The sequence below is a fragment of the Nestor notabilis genome, unplaced genomic scaffold (genome assembly GCF_000696875.1).
Source record: "Nestor notabilis isolate BGI_N333 unplaced genomic scaffold, ASM69687v1 scaffold5768, whole genome shotgun sequence".
In the NCBI taxonomy this organism is placed as follows: domain Eukaryota; kingdom Metazoa; phylum Chordata; class Aves; order Psittaciformes; family Psittacidae; genus Nestor; species Nestor notabilis.
Window position 1 is genome coordinate 28,092 of NW_009941379.1, and position 18,756 is coordinate 46,847.

An 18,756-nucleotide genomic window follows, 5' to 3' on the forward strand; every position below is an offset into this window, starting at 1 on the left:
CCGTGGTTGTTCTGCTTACGTTGGAAAAGTGTGCATATAGTTTTAGTCAAATTGCCTCTAAGCAACTGGCATTTGTGACTAATGGCTGTAGGAGAATTTCAGGGGAGTTTGCTTGCATTGCATTGGATATCCTCAGATAGTATTTTCATATTCTCAATTCAGTTTGGGATTATGATATCAGCAATACAAAACATTCTCTTTGTATGTGGCTGAAAGGGCACGTTTTGCTCAAAGAGACTAAAAATTTCTACTTCCTTCTCTTGGAATTTTAATACTGGTAAGGTCTTCAGCGTCTTTCCCCTGTTGTACAAGTGAATTGATTTATCCTTGCCATGGAATGACCTAAAAGTACTTCAGTATATGCACTGAAGATGTTTGATGTAGCTGCTTAATGTAGGACCCTTAGGTCAGACCTGACCCAGGGTCAGAGTTTCCCAGTCATTTTTCCTGAGGATGCACTGATGTACCATATGAGTGATGGGGACGCAGCAACTTTGAGTTGTTCTAGTTCAATTCCCTGGCTGTTATTTCAGTGAAGCAGATGCCCTTTGTCCAAAGATCCACTAAGTTGTTGGTATTCCGTTTGGGAAGATAACGGTTCAAATTTAAATCTTCATGAAGAGGTCCTATAAAAAGATGGCAACAAAAATATGGAAAGCCTTGAACCTGGAGTTATGCATGCAGCAAGACCTGCATCCTCTGGAACCTGCATCCTCTGGAAATTGCACGTTCTCAATTCTTTGTTTCTTGTGCCTTTTCTGAAGCCAGCTGCTTTGCAGACATTTCCTTTGCCTTGGTTTTAGTTTGCTTTGGCCGCTTTCCTCTCCTTTATGTTATTAAATGCATTTTCAAGCATGCTCTAATATCTGCTGTTAACCCACTTCTCAGCCCAGGGCCGGACTCGACCATCGAGACGAATCTCCTTCTCCTTCAGCATCTCTCCACTCATTCCTAAGTCTAAAACTCTCTTTTCTATTGGCTCTTCTTCCAGTGATGAGGAGGAGGAGCTGGATAGTAAGTAATTGTTTTCTGTGCATTGCAGCCATTATGAGCGGAAACAAAGGGAAATCTGGTTTCCTGCTTCAGACCTTGAAGTTTCACCTTGCAAACTTTGAATGAACCTTTTCACTGCATGATGTCTAACAGCATTATCTTAGTCCTGTATCTGAATACTAACTAATAGCAGAATAAAAGGATTATAATCCAAAGTCTTATACATCAGCACCACCACATCTGATCTGGTCTGTATCCAGGTGGCAGATATCATCATCTGCCACTCTGACCAGCAGTATAGTCGTTATCTTTTTATTAAAACCAAAATACTTGTCTTGAGGTTGTTGCCATGCATGGAGTTAACAGAAGAGGTAGATCCTTGCCCCTCCATAGGTGAGAATAAGTACAATACTCAGTGGAAGTAGGAGAAAAGGAAAGAATCCCTGATACTGAATTCCAAAAATCTTGGTTACAGCTTCCCCTCCTGAGCAAAAAGCAAACATTGCAACCCAGCACCTTACATCATGAAGGTGCTCATATCTACATCATGATTATAATCAGAGTAGTTTTGTTGGGAAACAGACAACTGTTATATGATAGCTTTTTTTTTCCCCCTCCTGTAAACTCCATTGCTAAAAGAAGTCCAACTGAGGCAGAAGATTTAATTAATTTAGGCTCTTCTTGGTTTTTTTAAATAGTTCTATCAAAGATAATTGAAAATGTTTTCCATTTCTTAAGCATGTTTTATTAGATTGTTGAAATAAACCAGAACAGAGAATGCTCTATCTAAATGAAATTCAAAGTAGCTGCATTAGTTGGTTCAAATCAAAGGTTTGCAAGGGAACTATCCCACATCCCTCGTGTCCATACTGGCATGGGGGAAATTGCTTTCCAGTCCAACAGATTTTGGTTGCTTCTTAAATTTAAACATTCTACACTCCATCTGTGTTGTAGGTATCTAAATTCTCCTCCTTTCCATTCCCAGTCTTCACTGTGGGTTTGTTCCTTCCCAACAGAAAGTCCTGTGCTCTTCCCAGGTGTGATACTACCCACTTCCATATTTAAGCTTCTCCCTCCTTTCCCCTTTGCTCTGTCCTTCTCTTCTGTCTTCAACAAAGCACTCGATTCATGGTCCCCACAAAGTGAATTGCAAACACACAGCTGTGCACTGGTGTCCTGCTCCCACGGTTAGAAGTACTCTTAGCTAAACTTTTTGATGGATTTGTTTTTTTTTCATGGGGTTTTGCCTGTTTTGGGAGTTTGGGTTTTTTGGGTTTAGTTTATTTTTGTTTGGTTTAAGCATCCAACCAGTTAAATAATTCCTACCAGTCAGGATAGGGTATAGCAGTTTTGGGGGTGTTTCTGTTGGCCAGTATTTATCTTCTTTCCCTCAACCAGTGCTGCTGTTAACAATAAGCATTAAAATAATGTCAGATATTGTCTAAAACAAAAATGTGCTTTCTTTATGCGTGTTTTATTCCCTCATATTTGAGGGTACTGTGGTGACTTTATAAAAAGGCTGGTTTAGCCACAGCTATTCATAAGACTGCTTTGGCAATGGGCATTTTTCATGTAGTAATCCCAGACCAGTTTGTTTATTTTTTCACATGTTCAGGGTTCATTTCTCATGAGAGGATGGATGGATGGATTGATTAGCATTGAGTCTACGCTTGGATTTCAGTTTCCGCTCCTCAACCTCTCCATGCCTGGTTTTCACTAAATTAGTTGAGTTTCTATGATAGCATGATATATCTATATTTAAGATATATCATGATATATTTAAGATGTTCATGATATTTAAGCTATATCATGATGTATCTATCTATATTTAAGATATAGATTTCAGGTGGCTGAACAAGGCCAGTCTGTGCATTTAGAAAACTATTCTGAAGCATTTGAATTTCTTGACCCACAGACGTTTAATTGCTGTCAGCATTAAGGGGTTGTGAGCTGGTTTCTTCTGTTTGCAACATCCTAATCCAGTTGCTGTTTTCTGCATAATTGTGCTGAAAAACAGTCACTAATATCAAATTATTACATCTCTTGATTCAGTGTTCATATTTCTTACCTGACTGCAAAGACACAAAAAGGTGTGTGAAATACTTAAATCCAGTCAAATTGATGAATCTATTAATAAAAGGCAAGACTAAGGAAGCTTAACCCATGTTAAAGGCAAACTAGAACTGAAACAAGAACCAGTCACTGGAGCATTAACCAGGGATTTGGAAGTCTGTGTATTACTTGTGTGATCTTAGTAGGCGCTTAGGTAGTGGATGTTATATAAAAACCTAGCACAGTCAGGAAAGCAAGTAGTAGACTTCATTTGATGTATGTTACAGTATTACTAACTTTGATGTATTTGGGATAGATCATTAAGTAGATGAAAGATTTTGCAAGGGAAGTACTAACAGAGATCTCCAAGCAGGGATTAGGTAATGGGATATGCTTGTACTTTAGTTTCTCAAGATGAAGAAATGGTATTTCTGTCTCAGGCTGTGTTGACACTTGAATCAGCAGTTAGGAAAATGTGTATTTCAGAATCATAAGGCATAACAGTGTATGCACAGTTTTTCCTAATGCACTTACTGCTTTTGGATAGAGGACTGTCTTTACCTCTGATGTCACGTGGCTCTTCTGCACTCACCCTTAGCTTTAATATGTGAACAGAATTTGAAGCCAAAGTATTGCTTTGCTTACAAAGCGTAATAAGATGGTCAATCATTCTGCTTCTTGAACTTCAGATAGGACTGCAAACAGTGCTTGCAGTGAGGGCTTTTTGGAGTCCTGACAAGCCCAGTTAACCTGGAGACTACCCTCGCTTCAGCTCATCCTGATTTTTCAGTAGTCTTTGATGGTTCTGGTAAATGGTGTGAGCTACCTCATCTGCTCCAAATGCATTGTGCAAGCAGGTTTCTTGTGCTATAAAGAGAACTTGTGTCATTGACAGGGCTTCAGCTTCATGGCGAAAGTCAGACTTTCCTCAAGCACAGTGTTTTGTGACTAAGCCCTAGGCTGGTAATATTTAATGGAAAATGGAATAAGGCTTCCCTTGTTTCTCTTACCCTTTATGAAGTGCTTCAGGATTTTGATGGGAAAATGTACTATAATTTTATCAAGTAGAAAAGTTTCATACATGAAACCCGGATGTGTTGCACAGTAGATTCTTTCTAGTGGTGTATAAATTAAAGCATTGTGGCAGAATGATTCTCGTTTGTACCTATTGTCGTTGAATTGGCAGTTCTGATTCAGATACCCTGATTTACCAGCACATTTAATGGATGCACATGCTTTGCTTAACAGCTGAAGAATGGTAAAAACTCTAAGCATGCTTTCACCTCAGCACCTAATTTGAGAGCACCTAAGGATACAGGGAACCGGCTTTATCCTGAGCACATGAAATCTATTCTAAACACTCACTTCTGGAAAACATTTCCTCTTCCTCTTGAACCGTCCAAATACACAAACTCTGTTTTTAAACTCAGTGGCCTAAGATTGCAGTCTAACATGTCCTCCCCCCTGCCCCTCCGATCTTTTCCAGGTACGCAGGCATTCGGCAGCCCCACAGCTTCCTCGGTTCAAAGGTACAGTATTCTGGGGGTGCCACATCTCTGCTGGTGGGATTCCTGCAATGGGCTCTGATTCAGATACCCCAAAGCCTTCCTGGCACCAGTGCCCTTCAGCCGAAATCACAAGTTGTCAGGCTTCTGAAAATCAGTCCTGTATGTCTAAAGGCTGAAGAATATTATAGATCATAGAATATGAAAGTCTGTTCTAGGTCTTGTCTCTAACAAGGCTTTGTGTTTACTCATAGCTAGTAACATACTGGATTATCTGTTATCAAACAGTATCAGTTTACTCTGAGTTATATTTTACACTAAAAGTAGTTGTTCCTCCCTTTAATCAAGTCTGTTTATATTTCTAAAATGAAGGCCAAAAAGATCATGTTTTTGACTATTACTTTTCATCCTTGCAAGCTGTAGAGAGGAGATAATCTTTCTGGTGGGTGCCAGCTTTAAAAGTGCTTCCCTGGAGGAAGGACATTTGTGGTACCAAAGGAGCTGAGTGTCTCGTCTCTGTGTCACTCTGATAGCTTTGGCTTCATTTTGTGGCTGGGAGGCTCCTTCTTTGTGCTCGCTGCTGTTTTCTCCTCCTTGATTTCATTTGTCTTTCTGTTCGTTCTGCTTTTGGTTTGTGTTGTACTTCCTATTGACAGACTGTGTCCTTTAATGCAATGATAGTTTCCTCCATAGCTTCTTATTCTATTATAGAAGATGAAGTCATAAGCTTGTGCATGTAGAGACTGGCAGAAAATATCAGGCTTCCCAGAAACACCTCATTTGATGCAAATAACTGTTTATTACTGGGTATTGGTAGTCTCATTCCTCAAGGGAGGCTTTGCAGTGTGGTTTCTGGTAAAGACACTCACTGCCTCTTCAGAGTTTATTAGATGTCTTCCTCTATAAGGAGATTTCTCTTTTCTTAAGAAGAGATGTGTGTACGTCGATCCTTTTATGTCTAAAATACTGCCAAGACTCGCTGTGTGTCTGCAGTATTTGCCATGTAACGGGCTGACGCTGTGAGCTGGTTAGTGGTTATTTGGCCACAAGAGCAGCAGAGGGTGCTGTGGCATGGTTCGACAGTGGAGATTGCTTCCAAAGAAGTAAAAGGATTCCTTGAAATACAGGACAAGCTACTGGATTGGCATTTTGTCTTCACTCTGCTTTCTTCAGTAAAAAGAAGCATAAAACAACCTGTCACTTTATTGGATAATAACTACGTTTGTCCTTTAAAAAAGAATCTATCCATTTAACAAATGCTTTGGGATGAAAAGAATAATAAAAGCAACCTCTTTCTTCTTTGATTTTAGCATATCTGAAGAGAGCAGCAGTGTCCCCGCTGGTAAAGGTGCAACCAAAGTCAGTCGCACCTTCAGCTACCTCAGGAATAAAATGTCCAGCAGCAAGAAGAGCAAAGTAAGTGCTTCCTGTGATTTATACAGCCGTGAAATACCCATAGGTAGCAGTGATGAATTCTGTGTTTCAATGTGTTCCCATACGGTGTTATTTATGTCTTTGCCTGACTCCCTTCTCCTTTTGTGAGGGGAGGATGGACTGTGGGGTAATAGAGAATATCTACATGGGAAGTCTTAGCACCCCAAAACTGAAATGCACCTGAGGTGAGTTTTCATGTGCAGTGGTTTTGCCTTTTTACCCAACAGAATGAAGCTTCATTTATTATAGAGAAATAGATTGCTCTCTGGGATGAGTTATGTATTTGCAGTGATGGATGGGTCTAATTTGTACAGAACCTGAGAGGTGTTTAATAAAACGAGGACAGGAGCTGTAAGAAGAGACTGTCTGCCGAAGGCTCTGTTGTGTTTCCCTTTTATTTCTATTTATTGCCACAAAATCCCCATGCACTGCTGAAGAAGTTGCTCAAACAGTGACCTTTAGGGATGGCCAATATTTATATTTTCCCCTTGTTTCCATCCTTGAAAACCTGGGGTTTAATTTGCTGAAGGTTAAGCACTGCTCAGCACAGCTGAATTTCCTGGAAACAGTGTTGGTTATAGAAATAACTACATTAATGCTAAATACTTCACACACACAGGCTGTTGTTGCCTTAGATTGTCCCCTGAAGATTAATACATGTTGGAGGGTTTTTGGCTTGGTTGGATTTTTTACTTAAATCCCTCCTCAGTTCATCATGTCTGACAAGCTAACATCACCTTACCTCACAGTAGGCTGTGTGTATTAAATAGTTAGGTGATGTGTAGCTAAAATGTTGGTAAATACTATAGAAGGCCCCTGAGACACATAATTACATATTCTGATGAGTGTCTCAGTAGCAAACAGGAAACAAAATGTGGCATAATGAGCATTGTGCCTATTGCAGAATAAGACTTGGGCTGAAACATAGATGTATGGGGGGAGACACATTTCATCTGCACAAACTTGATTTTAGCCTTTCCTAACATAAGCACTCGATGTTTCAGCCTGAGGATTCCTCTAAGATAGCTGGGTTTGTGAGCGCTGATGCTCCAACACACATTTTGATACTCATTTTTGGAAGATTGCATCACCTTTGCAATGAGGTTACCAACTCTAGTGAGATCAGTCATCCTAACGCACAGTTCCTCTTTATGGCTCTGCCTTTCAAGATGAGAGCAAGAGCTGCTGCTCTGCAGCTTTAACACAATGCTGTTCTCTGCTGCAAAATGCAGTGTAAAAGTAAAAGATCTGTTTACACAGAAACCCCTGTGCAAACCACTAGTGAGAAGTTGTGGAGCACGTTGCACAGCCTCTGAACGAGTCTGGAAATCATTAACTGGTTCTTGCACTTCAGGTGTATAATCTCTAAAGCAAGAACTGGAGATGTGTATGTATACACACACACACACACTGGAGATATATATGTATACGCACACACAGAGATAAAAGAGATCTGGTTGGGACAGGTGAGAAAATAGAAGTGTTTTAAGATATTTGCTTTGCTTTTGTTAAATAAGTGCACTCTGATTTCACCAGTTACATATTTGTGTCTGAAATGGCTCATAAAGATTTGCTCCAGCATCCCAACAATAACCTGCACTGCAAAGCTCATATCGTTTGTGGTATTTCTACTAAAAAGCCGTAATATTCAAATTACAGTTTCTTGTCTGCTTGCAGTGGCGTGTTTGCATTGCAACAGTTTGAAGGCTTCAGCTGCACATCTAAATAATTTGGCCTAAAACTTCTTGGGAGCACTGATGTCTGAGAACATTCTGGCTGCTGAAAACCTGTGAGAGTTAAAAATTAAAAATAACAAACCTTGAAAGAGGAAGTTGGACAGGAAGAGCTGATTTCTGCTGCTGTCAGGGGGGAGGGAGGATGCAACTTCTTTCCAACTAGATTTTACTTTTCTTCAAACCTCTAGAACCCCGTTTTCTAAGACGAACCATGAAATAAAGCACATCAGAGGCTACTAATGGCAATGGCTCTTTAGAAATGGTGTAGAAAGTTGTGCAAAAGCCCCTAAAAATTAAGGGGTGTTTGGAGTGTTTAGCTTCAGGGGATACTGATAGGAGTTTGTGTGAATTTACCCATGTCTGGAATGTCCTTTGTGTTATTTGGGGATTAGTCAGGGAATCTCTTGAAATCAGGAGCATGCACGGATTCATGTTCATGAAGTCTAAATTGTGACAGTCTTTCTCTGTCAATTAGAAAAAAGAAGAATACTCATTTTCTTCCTTTGGTAGAGAGTTTCTGGGAAATGATGACAGAAGATTAGCATGAGTAATTTCTGTTGATTTGCATTAGGCAGTGCTGTACCACCAACAGCGCTTCAGTGTATATAGTAGGAGTTGTAAGTGTTTGAAAGGACTAGGAGACGGAATATTTGTGACTTGTAGAGCAGGAGGAGCACAAACACATGAAGCCTTTCTGTCTGGGAAGTCTTCTGCAGCACTTTGTTCAGTGAAGTACTACATAGCAACACTGAGGTATGTTAAAATTCACTTTTTCTGTATCCCAGACATCACAGAGGGTTTGGTTTGTCACCTTCTTCTGCCTTTTAAGTGGGTGGTCTTCTATTGGCTTGTGTCTTCTATAATATTAATCGCATCTTTTTCTGCCTGTATTACTTTTTAGTGTGGCTTTTAGCAGTGGAAGCTGGGGTAGGGCAAGATGAAAGCAACAGCAAAGTAGTTAAAATCATCTTCAAGGAAGTTAGCAGCATTCGTCCCGCCCTCCTGCTTTCCTCAGCTGCTTTCTGACTGCCGCGCTGGCCGCTCGCGGCCATTGCAATGGGCTGATGCTGGTGGGGAGCAGCTCTCCTGCCCCCAGGGGAAGGATGTCAATTAAATGGAATAAATTTGCCGAAGTACCTCAAATAACAGTGAAGCTGGTAGGACTTAAGCAGTGGGAGGTAAGACCTTCGTGGTTATTTCGGAGCGGGACCCGCCGCTGCAGCGCATGCTCTCGTACAGCCGAGCTGTGGTACCCAGCGTGCCTGTTGCTGCCCATCGCCACAGGTTCAGCCATGAAGCTGAGCTTCAAGTCCTGCTGGCAGCTCCAGTAGCACAGGAAAATGGGTTTGTTTTTACAATACCTTTTCACAAAAGTTCCACTAACTTGTCACACGAAAAAAAATAGCAAAGAGTAAATACAATCTCTTTTTGAGACCTTGTGTTTCAGTGGTATGGCTGGCACCCCGTGTATGAAGTTCGCTGTTTCCTCCTTGAAAGTGGTGCACACATTTCCTGTTTTTCCTGGGGTTGTTCAGCTTTAATTAAAATGGTTTTTAGAGAGATTTTTATGAAGCGAGGGTGTTATTCCAGACTGTAGAATTACTGGGCTTTGCAGTAAGCATCAGGTATGTTTAAAGTATAGGACAGTGAATCTTCTTTCAGCGTTTTAATCATGAATGATGTAAGTTCTGCCTTGAGCATAGAGTGATCTTTTCTCCTGGAGCTTCACAAGTCCTGGCAATAGACTTGATACTTTCAGCCAAGGACTAAACTGCAGAGTTTTAGCTCTTGAATCCTGCCTGGCTGGACATGGTTAAAGGTGGGAGATCAGCAGATGGACAGTGGTGCTGTGGAGGTTTACACAGGGTAGTGATCTAAGCTGATGGCTCAAAGGAGGTGGAGATACGCCACAAAGCAGGCTTTTTCTGGCAGGTTTTCTGCTTCAGACAGGATTATTCCATACGGTTATGCTCCTGGTTTTGCTTCTTTGCAGAACAGAATAGCGTTTGAGTCCAGTAAATAGACTTTCTGTTTATGAGGCTTTGCAGGGACAGACTCTGACACTGGCACTTTGCCTGGGGTGTGTTGGGAGAGGGGAGACCTTAGGCTGAGTTACTTATTACTTGAGTGTGTCATCAGAAGTTTCCCTGCTGGTGACTGCAGAGCTCAATACCTCTTTTAACTGCTTCATGGCAGTCGCTCATGTGGGCTGCTCTCTGATGTTTAGCTGTGACAGTATTTAGCAAAAGGCATGTGGCATATAAATAACAAAATGGAAAGATAAGCTTACAGAAGCCTTTATCAGTTTCTGGATAAGCTTCTCTTTCAAGTGCCACGAAATCTGCAGTAATGGTTAAAATACAGATTGTATGGTAAATATTTTGTAAAGTGGTACATAGATAAGGAGTTGCTGTAATTCAAATTTGGAGTTTTTCTATAGAGTTTCCTTCAAAAATTGTTCAGGAGAATTCCAAATCCACAAAAGGCTTCACAGAAAAAATACTCCAGATTTTTAGTATTTAGCATTTTCTATCTCTTTTACATAGGAAGTAAGCAAAAACTCTGCTAAAAGTTGGAGAAGCTGGCTCTGCTTGTCATCTTGCCAGAGCTGAGTAGCCCAGAGGTTGAACTGTGGCTTCTGGAACACGAGATAATCTTTTACAGTGTTGCTGCTGTTCCACAGCCTTTCTGTAGTGCCATATTTCAAGAGTTTGTGAAAGATCCATTTGCCCAAGAAGTTTCACATGGTTACTTGGGGTTGCGTGAAACTGACGAAAAAGTTGGTAGTCAGAAGGAAAATAGAGGTGACAATATGCTGGCAGTGATGCTGTGCAGGCAATGAGGAAGAACGTGTGTTTTCCATTAAACATGCAGTTGTTAGAGATTGAGTCTTACAGGTTGGCCTTAAAAATTACCTGTGTTGGAAGTTTGATGCATGTTACACATGGTGATTGTATTTAACATAATTTATTGAAAGTGCTGAATTGATTCATGAGAGCCCAGAAGAGGTAAGTGAGTACACCTAGCAAATATAAAACAAAGGTGGAGGAAGCTGCTGCTTGCAGAACAAGACTCAGTTTCATCCCCATGCAGAAGGCTCTGCAAGTCCATAATGTGTTAATCCACGTGCATGGGGGCTGAAAGCTGAAGTTTTCAGCAAAGCTGTGCAGACACGTGGCTATTGTTCAGGTGTGCACCAATCGATATTGTCATAGTGCCAAAGGCAAACACTGTAGAATTTGTAACTAGAGGAGAGACCTCTGCAAATTAACACCCTGTTTCTTCATTTATCTCTCGTCAGGAAAAAGAGAAAGATAAAGAGAAGACTAAAGAGAAGGAAAAAGATTCCAAGGAGAAAGAAAAAGATAAGAAGCTGTTAAATGGACATCTCTTCACTGCAACCTCCGTTGTAGCCCAAGCAACCTGTTACCACTGTATGAAACCTTTCAATAAGGATTCGTACTACTGTGCAAGTAAGTTGGGGCCTTTTTCCTCCCCTTCCTTTTGTTTTTCATTAAATCTGACATGGGAAATGAGAATGTTACGCTTTATTTTCCTCTTCCTTAAGGATGTGGGATGGGAGGGCGTCTTTGGAGATAGTGATTCATGGAGCAGCATGTTGCCTTATGGAAGCTGGACTGAAATGAGTTGTGGCTGCAAGGAAGTGTCCTGCAACCGCCTTCCTAACCTGTGCTCAGACACTGCAGTATCCTACAGGGATTTCTTCCCCTGGTTGTTGGGATGTATCAGTCAGATGGAAGACTTTGGTTATTTGGGCTGCATCTTATGACTTCGGGCTGAGGTGCTGTGTTTTGATGGATAGAGGACAGGGAAAGGTGGCTTGGATCATGGCTTTTTATTTCCAATGAAGAAAAAAATATCCCTCCCATGCGTAGTGAATTTAGTGTATTGCTTTAGTTCTGTGAAACACTGCTTTGGTGAGCCCTCAGTGAGAATGGCATGACATGAAAGGGAAATACTAACCCTCTTCTCCCTTTATACATGAAACTGTAGCACAGGTCAAACGGGCACTACTTGTGTGCATGTGAAGTATATGCAATACAATGCAGGCAGTACAGGAACCACAGTGAGGGTTCCTGTGAAATCAATGATTTTATTCTCTTATCAGACAGTTTCTCATGCCTGTGGCTTGGTAAGGTCTGTGGCATTTGTGTGGTCAAGAGCAGAGTCTTGGCTGGGTTGCTCAGTGCCCAAAGCTACAGAATATGCAGACAAATAAGACCTTTTCTCACTGCAGCTCAGGGCTCTCCATTCCTCACTATTAATAGTATTTTTTACTCCACTAGCCTAGAGATGAGTCAAGGCATATACAGGAATTGCTCTCAGGCTGGAGCAGGAGGCTCTGTCTCTTCATTCTGGTAGATGAGCAGCATATGAAACAACTTCAGTGAGGAGGGGAAGGAGCAGCCAGCTGAATCCCAAATGGCAATTTTGAGTTTCCTGGAAAAGAAGAGATTTCAGCAAAGTTGTTTGCATGAGACACACTCTGTGTCAGCCTGATGGGAAGTGGAAAACATCAACAATTAGAAGCTCTCAAATACATCCTCTCCCTTTCCCTGCTGGACCTTCTTAACAGCTTCTGAAGCCACTTAAAAAATCAAATATATCCCAGTTTAACTCTCTATATTCTAATGAGTTAAAATAATCCAACAAGATTGTGTGTTTTAGCATAGATGTTCTTTCCTTAATTTTTAAGATATAACAGAAAATTACTCTAAATGTACTGTATTGGCCAGAAAATGAATGCCACAAGGGAAGTTTGTTCAGGCCCAGGTAGAAAGCTCACATCTGAGAGTGGTCCTTTCTCCCATTGCATCTTAAAATCAGCCATCAATGCCTTGGAAGTGACTGATAACCAGCAGCAGAGGCTCTGTTGTTCCTGTGCTGTTGTAGACTACTGCTTTATTGCTACCATAACTGCTCTGTCTGCCTATGGAATACCATTTCCTTAATGCTTTTTAAACACTGGATCATTTAAAATCAATACCTCAACTTTTCAGTGTCACCCCCAGCTTCATGAAACAGCTAGTCAATACTAAAAGATTTAGCATGCTGTAAAACGAATGGGCAAGCAAAAAATCCTCACTTTTATAGGTTTCTACTTGGTCTTTTTTACTTTTTATGATCAGTGATGCAGAAAATAAGCTTTTGGGGGTTTTAATTCTTAGTGGTAGTGGTACAGAGAGGTGGGAGAAACTTCCTGCCTGCTGAAGAGTCAGATTGGAGGAATCAAGTCCCTGAAACAAGATTTTCAATCTAAAAACCAAAATGCTCTATAGCTAAATGGTACATACAGGCTTTCAAAGCTTGAAAGTGAATTTAGTGGTTCTGAATTGTCTCACTGCCTCTTTTCACGCACCAGGAGCAGGTTCTGTCCCTCTTCTTTGTTTGATCTGAAAAGTGATACTACCTGTGAGTTTTTGCAAGAATGTGCACGTTTCTTCTCTTGCACAGGAAGCTGTGGGACATCAGCAGAATAGCAACGCCCTGTGGTCTTACCCCTTACCCCTCTCAAAATATCAGAACAATTACTGGCTTTTATTAAGTAAACCCAAATGTAAAAAGTGCTGGGGGTATGAGCAGGTTTTGTCATTCTGGGCATGGATTTTTTTTTCCTTTCATATTTCCTCTAGAAATAACTTAGAACCTTGTGCTTACAGTTTAACGTACACTTAAAATTCATGATCTGTGTTAAAATGGGTTTCCATGAATGAGTGGAAATAACAGGGTTTCTCCAAGCTCCCGAATCTCAGCCGAGAGCATTTGAGTTGTTGTCTTTCGTCTGTCAAAAGAGTTAATGCTCCAAACCCAATGAAAACTTCTTCCAGAATTATTGCTAATAATCTCTGAAAACTTCCCAGAATTCTACCCAGAAAAATTCCCAGAAATCTGCTGGCAGGGATCATGGGCAGACTCAGGGTGTTCTGTAAAAGAGAGCTTTTGCTCTGGTGTATACGCAGCAAAGGGTGATGGTAAAGCATGATGCTTTTTGTATTAGTAAATGTGGTTCTGGACTGAAACAGTGGCTTCAGTCTAGTTTCCAGCAGGAAGTCCTAACCTCACAAACACGGGCACCTGGCAGATGCTCCTATTAGTTTTCCTGATAATCTTGTAGTACAGCAGCACTTGGTTCCTGTACTGTTGATCTTTGCTATGATATGTCTGAGTTGATGTAAATGAATGTTCCTGTCCTTTTCCTGTCCTTTGGGTCCCATAAACCTTGTCTCGATGAGAACAATATTTGTGTTTTCAGAGAAGATACTGGCCTTACAATTGGTTTCTGTTTCTATCTCCTGCTTTTCCTTTCCACCTTTTCTTCAGAGGAATAACTCCATCTTTTCTTTCTCTCTTAAATATAAGACCCACTGGAACCCTGGCAACTTAACCTTGTATTGATTTTTAAACAGAATTTCCTGTTAAATTCCACAAGGAAATCCTGTTAACAAACAAAGAGCTAATTATCCAGGAAGAGCAGCCCAGTCTCTCAGTATCTGTAGCTGCTCGTGTAAACCACCGTGGTGCCTGAAAGCTATAATTCTCAGTTGTGCAAGATAACAGTTCAGATTACAAACGGCAAAACGTGACCTGTTTCTGTGTTTTGTTGTTTAATCAGTTGTGGGGTTTTTATGTTTTTGACAGACTGCAATGCAATTGTTCACAAAGGCTGTAAGGAGAGTGTTGCTTCTTGTGCAAAAGTCAAAATGAAGGTAAGAGATTTCGTCTACTTTACTGAATAAACCAAAAGGTTTAAATGATTTATCATGCAGATGTATAACATCTTCTACCGTACGTCCCAAACTTTCCAGCTTGTTGGAAAGAACTTCAGCCCCTTTGCTATAGTGAGTAACATCCCTGGGCAATTCCCCAGAACCACATGTTAATACAGTGTTGTCCCTGACACTGTGTGAATGCTGCAGGTGAGTGCCATGGAGTGTTTGTTGGCAGCAGATTCACAGTGTACACAGGGACCTTATGGTGAGATGGTCTGTCCTATGCTTCAATTAAAAAATAACCGAAAAATAACCAGAACCAAACCAACAAAACACTTCACTGGCAAAATTCAGGGGTGTCCAGCACCCTTAAATGCTGTATCTCTTAATTCTCAAATACTGAATCCTGTAATGCCACATTAACCTGTTAAATATATATAGTGTTTTTATGAGGAATGTGCAGAATCTGTGCTCTTCTGCAGATGGTTCTCCAAGCTAGTTAATGTTTATACAGTTAGGATTTTAGTTCTTTTCAGTATCACGAGCACTTTGTCTTCTCGTTTGCTGCACATTTCTCCATCTTAATTTGTCCATTTCATTGATGACAACCAGAGGGAGGCTGCATGTGTGTGTGATTGCATACAGGTAAATATATAGATACACTACATACACATACAGCCAAGAACTGGTCTGTTCTGAGGGGATCCAGAAAAAACCATAGCTTTTTTATTGTAGTTATGTGACAGCCTGATGGGAGAAGGGAAGAAGAAATTACAGTGATTTTCATTTTTCTTTCAGCCACAGAGAGGGATGCTGCAGGCACATGATACCTCTTCGTTACCCACAGTAACCATGAGAAACAAAAGTAAGAAAACTTCCTTTCCCTCTGCTTTGGTGATAGTCTATATCTGCTGTTCTTAGCTGTTCTGACAACTAATATTCAATGCTACAATGGATAAGCATTTATTGAAGTAGGGATGAGAGCATCTTCTGTGCGTGATAAGCAATGTTTGGGGTTCCAGAATTTGTACTGAAGCTGTATGGAGTTCATCCACTTCTGCAGTGTCCATGTAGCTTTAAGCAAATTTAAAGTCATCTCAGATCTAGAACAACTACTTGACTGAAAGCCTACAAGTGATAAGTCCACAGAATCTGGAAGATGAAGCCTATGTCCATGGTGTTTGACATTGGAAAGAATTAAACTCAGAGTGTTATATTAACAGAAATTGTTAAGATTACAAGGGGAGAAGATGCTTGTTCAAAATACTTTTTGTTTGGTTTGTTTGGTTTTATGCTTTGAGATAGTAAAACCAGAAAGTTTGATTTTGAATTGTCAGCAATACTGACAAACTTTTCCTGGCTGCACTGAGATATAAACTGCACTGACCAGTGTGACCGAGGTCAAAGAATAGGAGTGAAACAGCCCAAATGGGTTATGTAGTGCCATGATTTGATAAGCTTATCTAGTGATAGCTTAGAGATCACTATATGGAACCACACTGTATGATACACATGTACCCACTGTGGTACTTACCATGAAATTCTCCGGAAAGCAGAAATGCATCTGAAGAAGGGAAAATCTGGAATTAATATGAAAAGATTAATTGAAGGTGTGTGATAGTATAATGAGATAAGGATTAGCATTTCTCTGTGGTACGTACTGATAGAGAAACCTATCTCAAAAGTTTGACCAGAAGCAGGAAGACGTACATAATTATAGGCCCAGGGAAATTAAAAAGCAACATAGTAGATTGCTACATGTGATTATTTATCAAGTAAAATTAAGTTCAATTTCCCAAGTCTGTGTTCCTGGACTTGCAGATCCCACCTAGATCTTTATAAGTGTAGTGCAATGCAGTCAGCTCTGCACAGGGGGTCGATGTTCTTTCCTTCTATGTGGCTGCTCCAAACAGCTGAGATCTTCTGGTGATGGGTCTAGAAAGAAAAGGAAGTGGATTGAAGAGCCTGATCTCTTTAAGTCATCATCCTCCCAGTTAACGGTGCAGTTACGTGAGCTGACTTTTCTCTGATGCTTCCCTTCCAGGCTCACAACCGAAGGAGCGCCCTCGCTCTGCAATACTTGCTCCTGATGAAAACACCGTAACCTCAATATTCAATAACAGGAGATCACAACAGCCTACAGCACTGTCCAAAAGTGTCTCAATACAGAACATTGCAGGGTAAGGCTGCTCCCTGCGTGCATGAGTGTGTGTGTATTATCAGATGCTGCAAGCATAGAGAAATTCAGATCTCATTACAGATAAGTTTGTGCACTATGATTTATGTTAAAGGTACAAAAAGAGCATCACAAAACCAGAAATACCTGTATTATATATGATACCATCAGTTGTCTTCTACACAATCAGATTTTCTGGGTTAGTTTTAGTGATGGCATGACTTCAGAGGCCTGTTAGTTGGCCTGTTAATATTCAAGGCCACTTCATAGAGATGCTCTGGGCTCCAGGAGAGAACTCCATTGCCTTGGGCTGGATACTGAGCAAGCACACATTTACAGCTCAGGTATGATATTAGCTTTCATGCTCATAACCATCAGGTGGACGCACAGAGCTGCAGTCTTCATGGTGTTTCAGGACTGCATTGTATATAACCATGCAATGCTTGCTTTGGTTTTCCACTCGTATTTAAAATGCGTTTCTTCTGTGTATTTCAGAGTACATTCGGCTGTGTTTTTATTGTCGTAAACAATATCCTGTGCTCTGTCTTTCTGCAGAGTTGGGAACGATGACAGTTTAATACACACTTGGAAATTCCTGTCTCAGTCAACAGACTCCCTACATAAGATCAGTCGGGTGAATGAATCTGTGGAATCGTTGGTTGATGAAGGTAAGAGCTCCCTATGGCATTTATAGTAAAAGGTAGGTCTAATGCTTCTTGCCAGAAATAGAAAATCCATTTTGGCATTTCAGCAAGTGTTTTCCTTTCTAATGGACAATTTAATGCATTTACTTTAATGTTGGAATATAGTAATACATAGTAATTTCTTTAGCTTCTTGAATTGTGAGAAAACATGTAGAAGGTTTCAGTTACAGTTGAGTTACATGGAATTTAGCTCAGGGACTAGCATTTCCTCTTCTGTTCCGCAACTCTGGCCCATTCATACAGCCACAGAATGCACTCTGTCACCTTCTTCATGCTGATGATGATGCCTTCTGTTTCATATTTTTCCCTGAATGGGGAAGGAAGTGTTTAGTTTTGTGGGTTTGAAAGTGGAGTCAGTTAAATGAATTTCTTAAGTTTCAATGTCTTTTATATATAGTGCTTTTTTAAGGTATATTTAGCATTTTTACATCTTAGCCAATATTTACTTGAAAAGAGCGGAACGGTCTTAATTTATTAAGGACATGGTCATGGTGACAAGAGAACATTTCGAGTTCCTGCACAAATGAGCACTCCTTAAAAATAGACTCGGGATAGTCTGGGTTGGAAGGGACCTTCAAACCTCATGTAGTCCAACCCACCTGCAATGAGCCGGGACATCTTCAACTGTATCAGGTTGCTCAGAGCCACATCCAGCCTGGCCTTGAATATCTCCAGGGATGGCTACATGTGTGTATGTAATGTATGTAGTGTGCACTTGCAGCTGCATGAATTCTGGCTTTCTAAGCTTGAAAACACAGACTTCACATAGGCCCAAGTTCCCTCGATTCAGTGATGTAAATGAAGGAAGACAAACTGGGTATTGTGGGTTTTATTCATCTGTGATGTTGTCGCTTTGCAGATAAAGAATCCATTGTCTCTTTAGCTGAGCTAGAATTTGGTCTGTGTGAAGATGGTGAACCAGTTCTGTGCAAATAGCATTTAAAAGCGCTTTTTATAACCTATTCCTTATGTGGTATAATTCCATATGATCATTATAGTGTCAGTAAAGGAGAATGTGTGTGATGTCTGTGGTGTGACAGAGAAACTAAATGAACGAAGTTAACCTAAATGAATAGACAAGAATCTCAAGACAAGTTACCCGCTTCCTAATGGCACTTAACATTGCTTTGTGAAGGAGCAGACATGAACGAAGGACAGCTGATGGGAGACCTGGAATTAGATTCTAAGCAGCTGGAGGCAGAGTCCTGGAGCCAAGTAGTGGACAGCAAGTTCCTCCAGCAGCAGAACAAAGACGTTGTCAAACGGCAAGATGTCATTTACGGTGAGATACCCGCATCTTAATTTCTCACTCGGATAGCTTCTTGATACACTCGCAAGCGTGGACTGGGGAAGCTTTAGGTCAGTGAATAGAAACATTGTCTTGGTTTCTTCAGAAGCTGAAGTTTCATTCTTGAAGTTCTTAGA

At 40.7% G+C, this 18,756-nt stretch overlaps 1 protein-coding gene across 1 annotated transcript in view; it reads left to right on the forward strand.

Annotated features, from left to right (window-relative positions):
• The window catches only part of AKAP13 (A kinase (PRKA) anchor protein 13), a 58,626-nt gene that overhangs the window by 22,867 nt on the left and 17,003 nt on the right, over nt 1-18,756 (forward strand). Inside the window, exons 6-13 of the mRNA XM_010020851.1 lie at nt 4,532-4,574; nt 5,861-5,966; nt 11,022-11,193; nt 14,381-14,448; nt 15,250-15,316; nt 16,496-16,631; nt 17,183-17,301; nt 18,467-18,613. Coding sequence (XP_010019153.1) covers nt 4,532-4,574; nt 5,861-5,966; nt 11,022-11,193; nt 14,381-14,448; nt 15,250-15,316; nt 16,496-16,631; nt 17,183-17,301; nt 18,467-18,613 — 858 coding nt within the window. The remainder of the gene's footprint in view (nt 1-4,531; nt 4,575-5,860; nt 5,967-11,021; nt 11,194-14,380; nt 14,449-15,249; nt 15,317-16,495; nt 16,632-17,182; nt 17,302-18,466; nt 18,614-18,756) is intronic.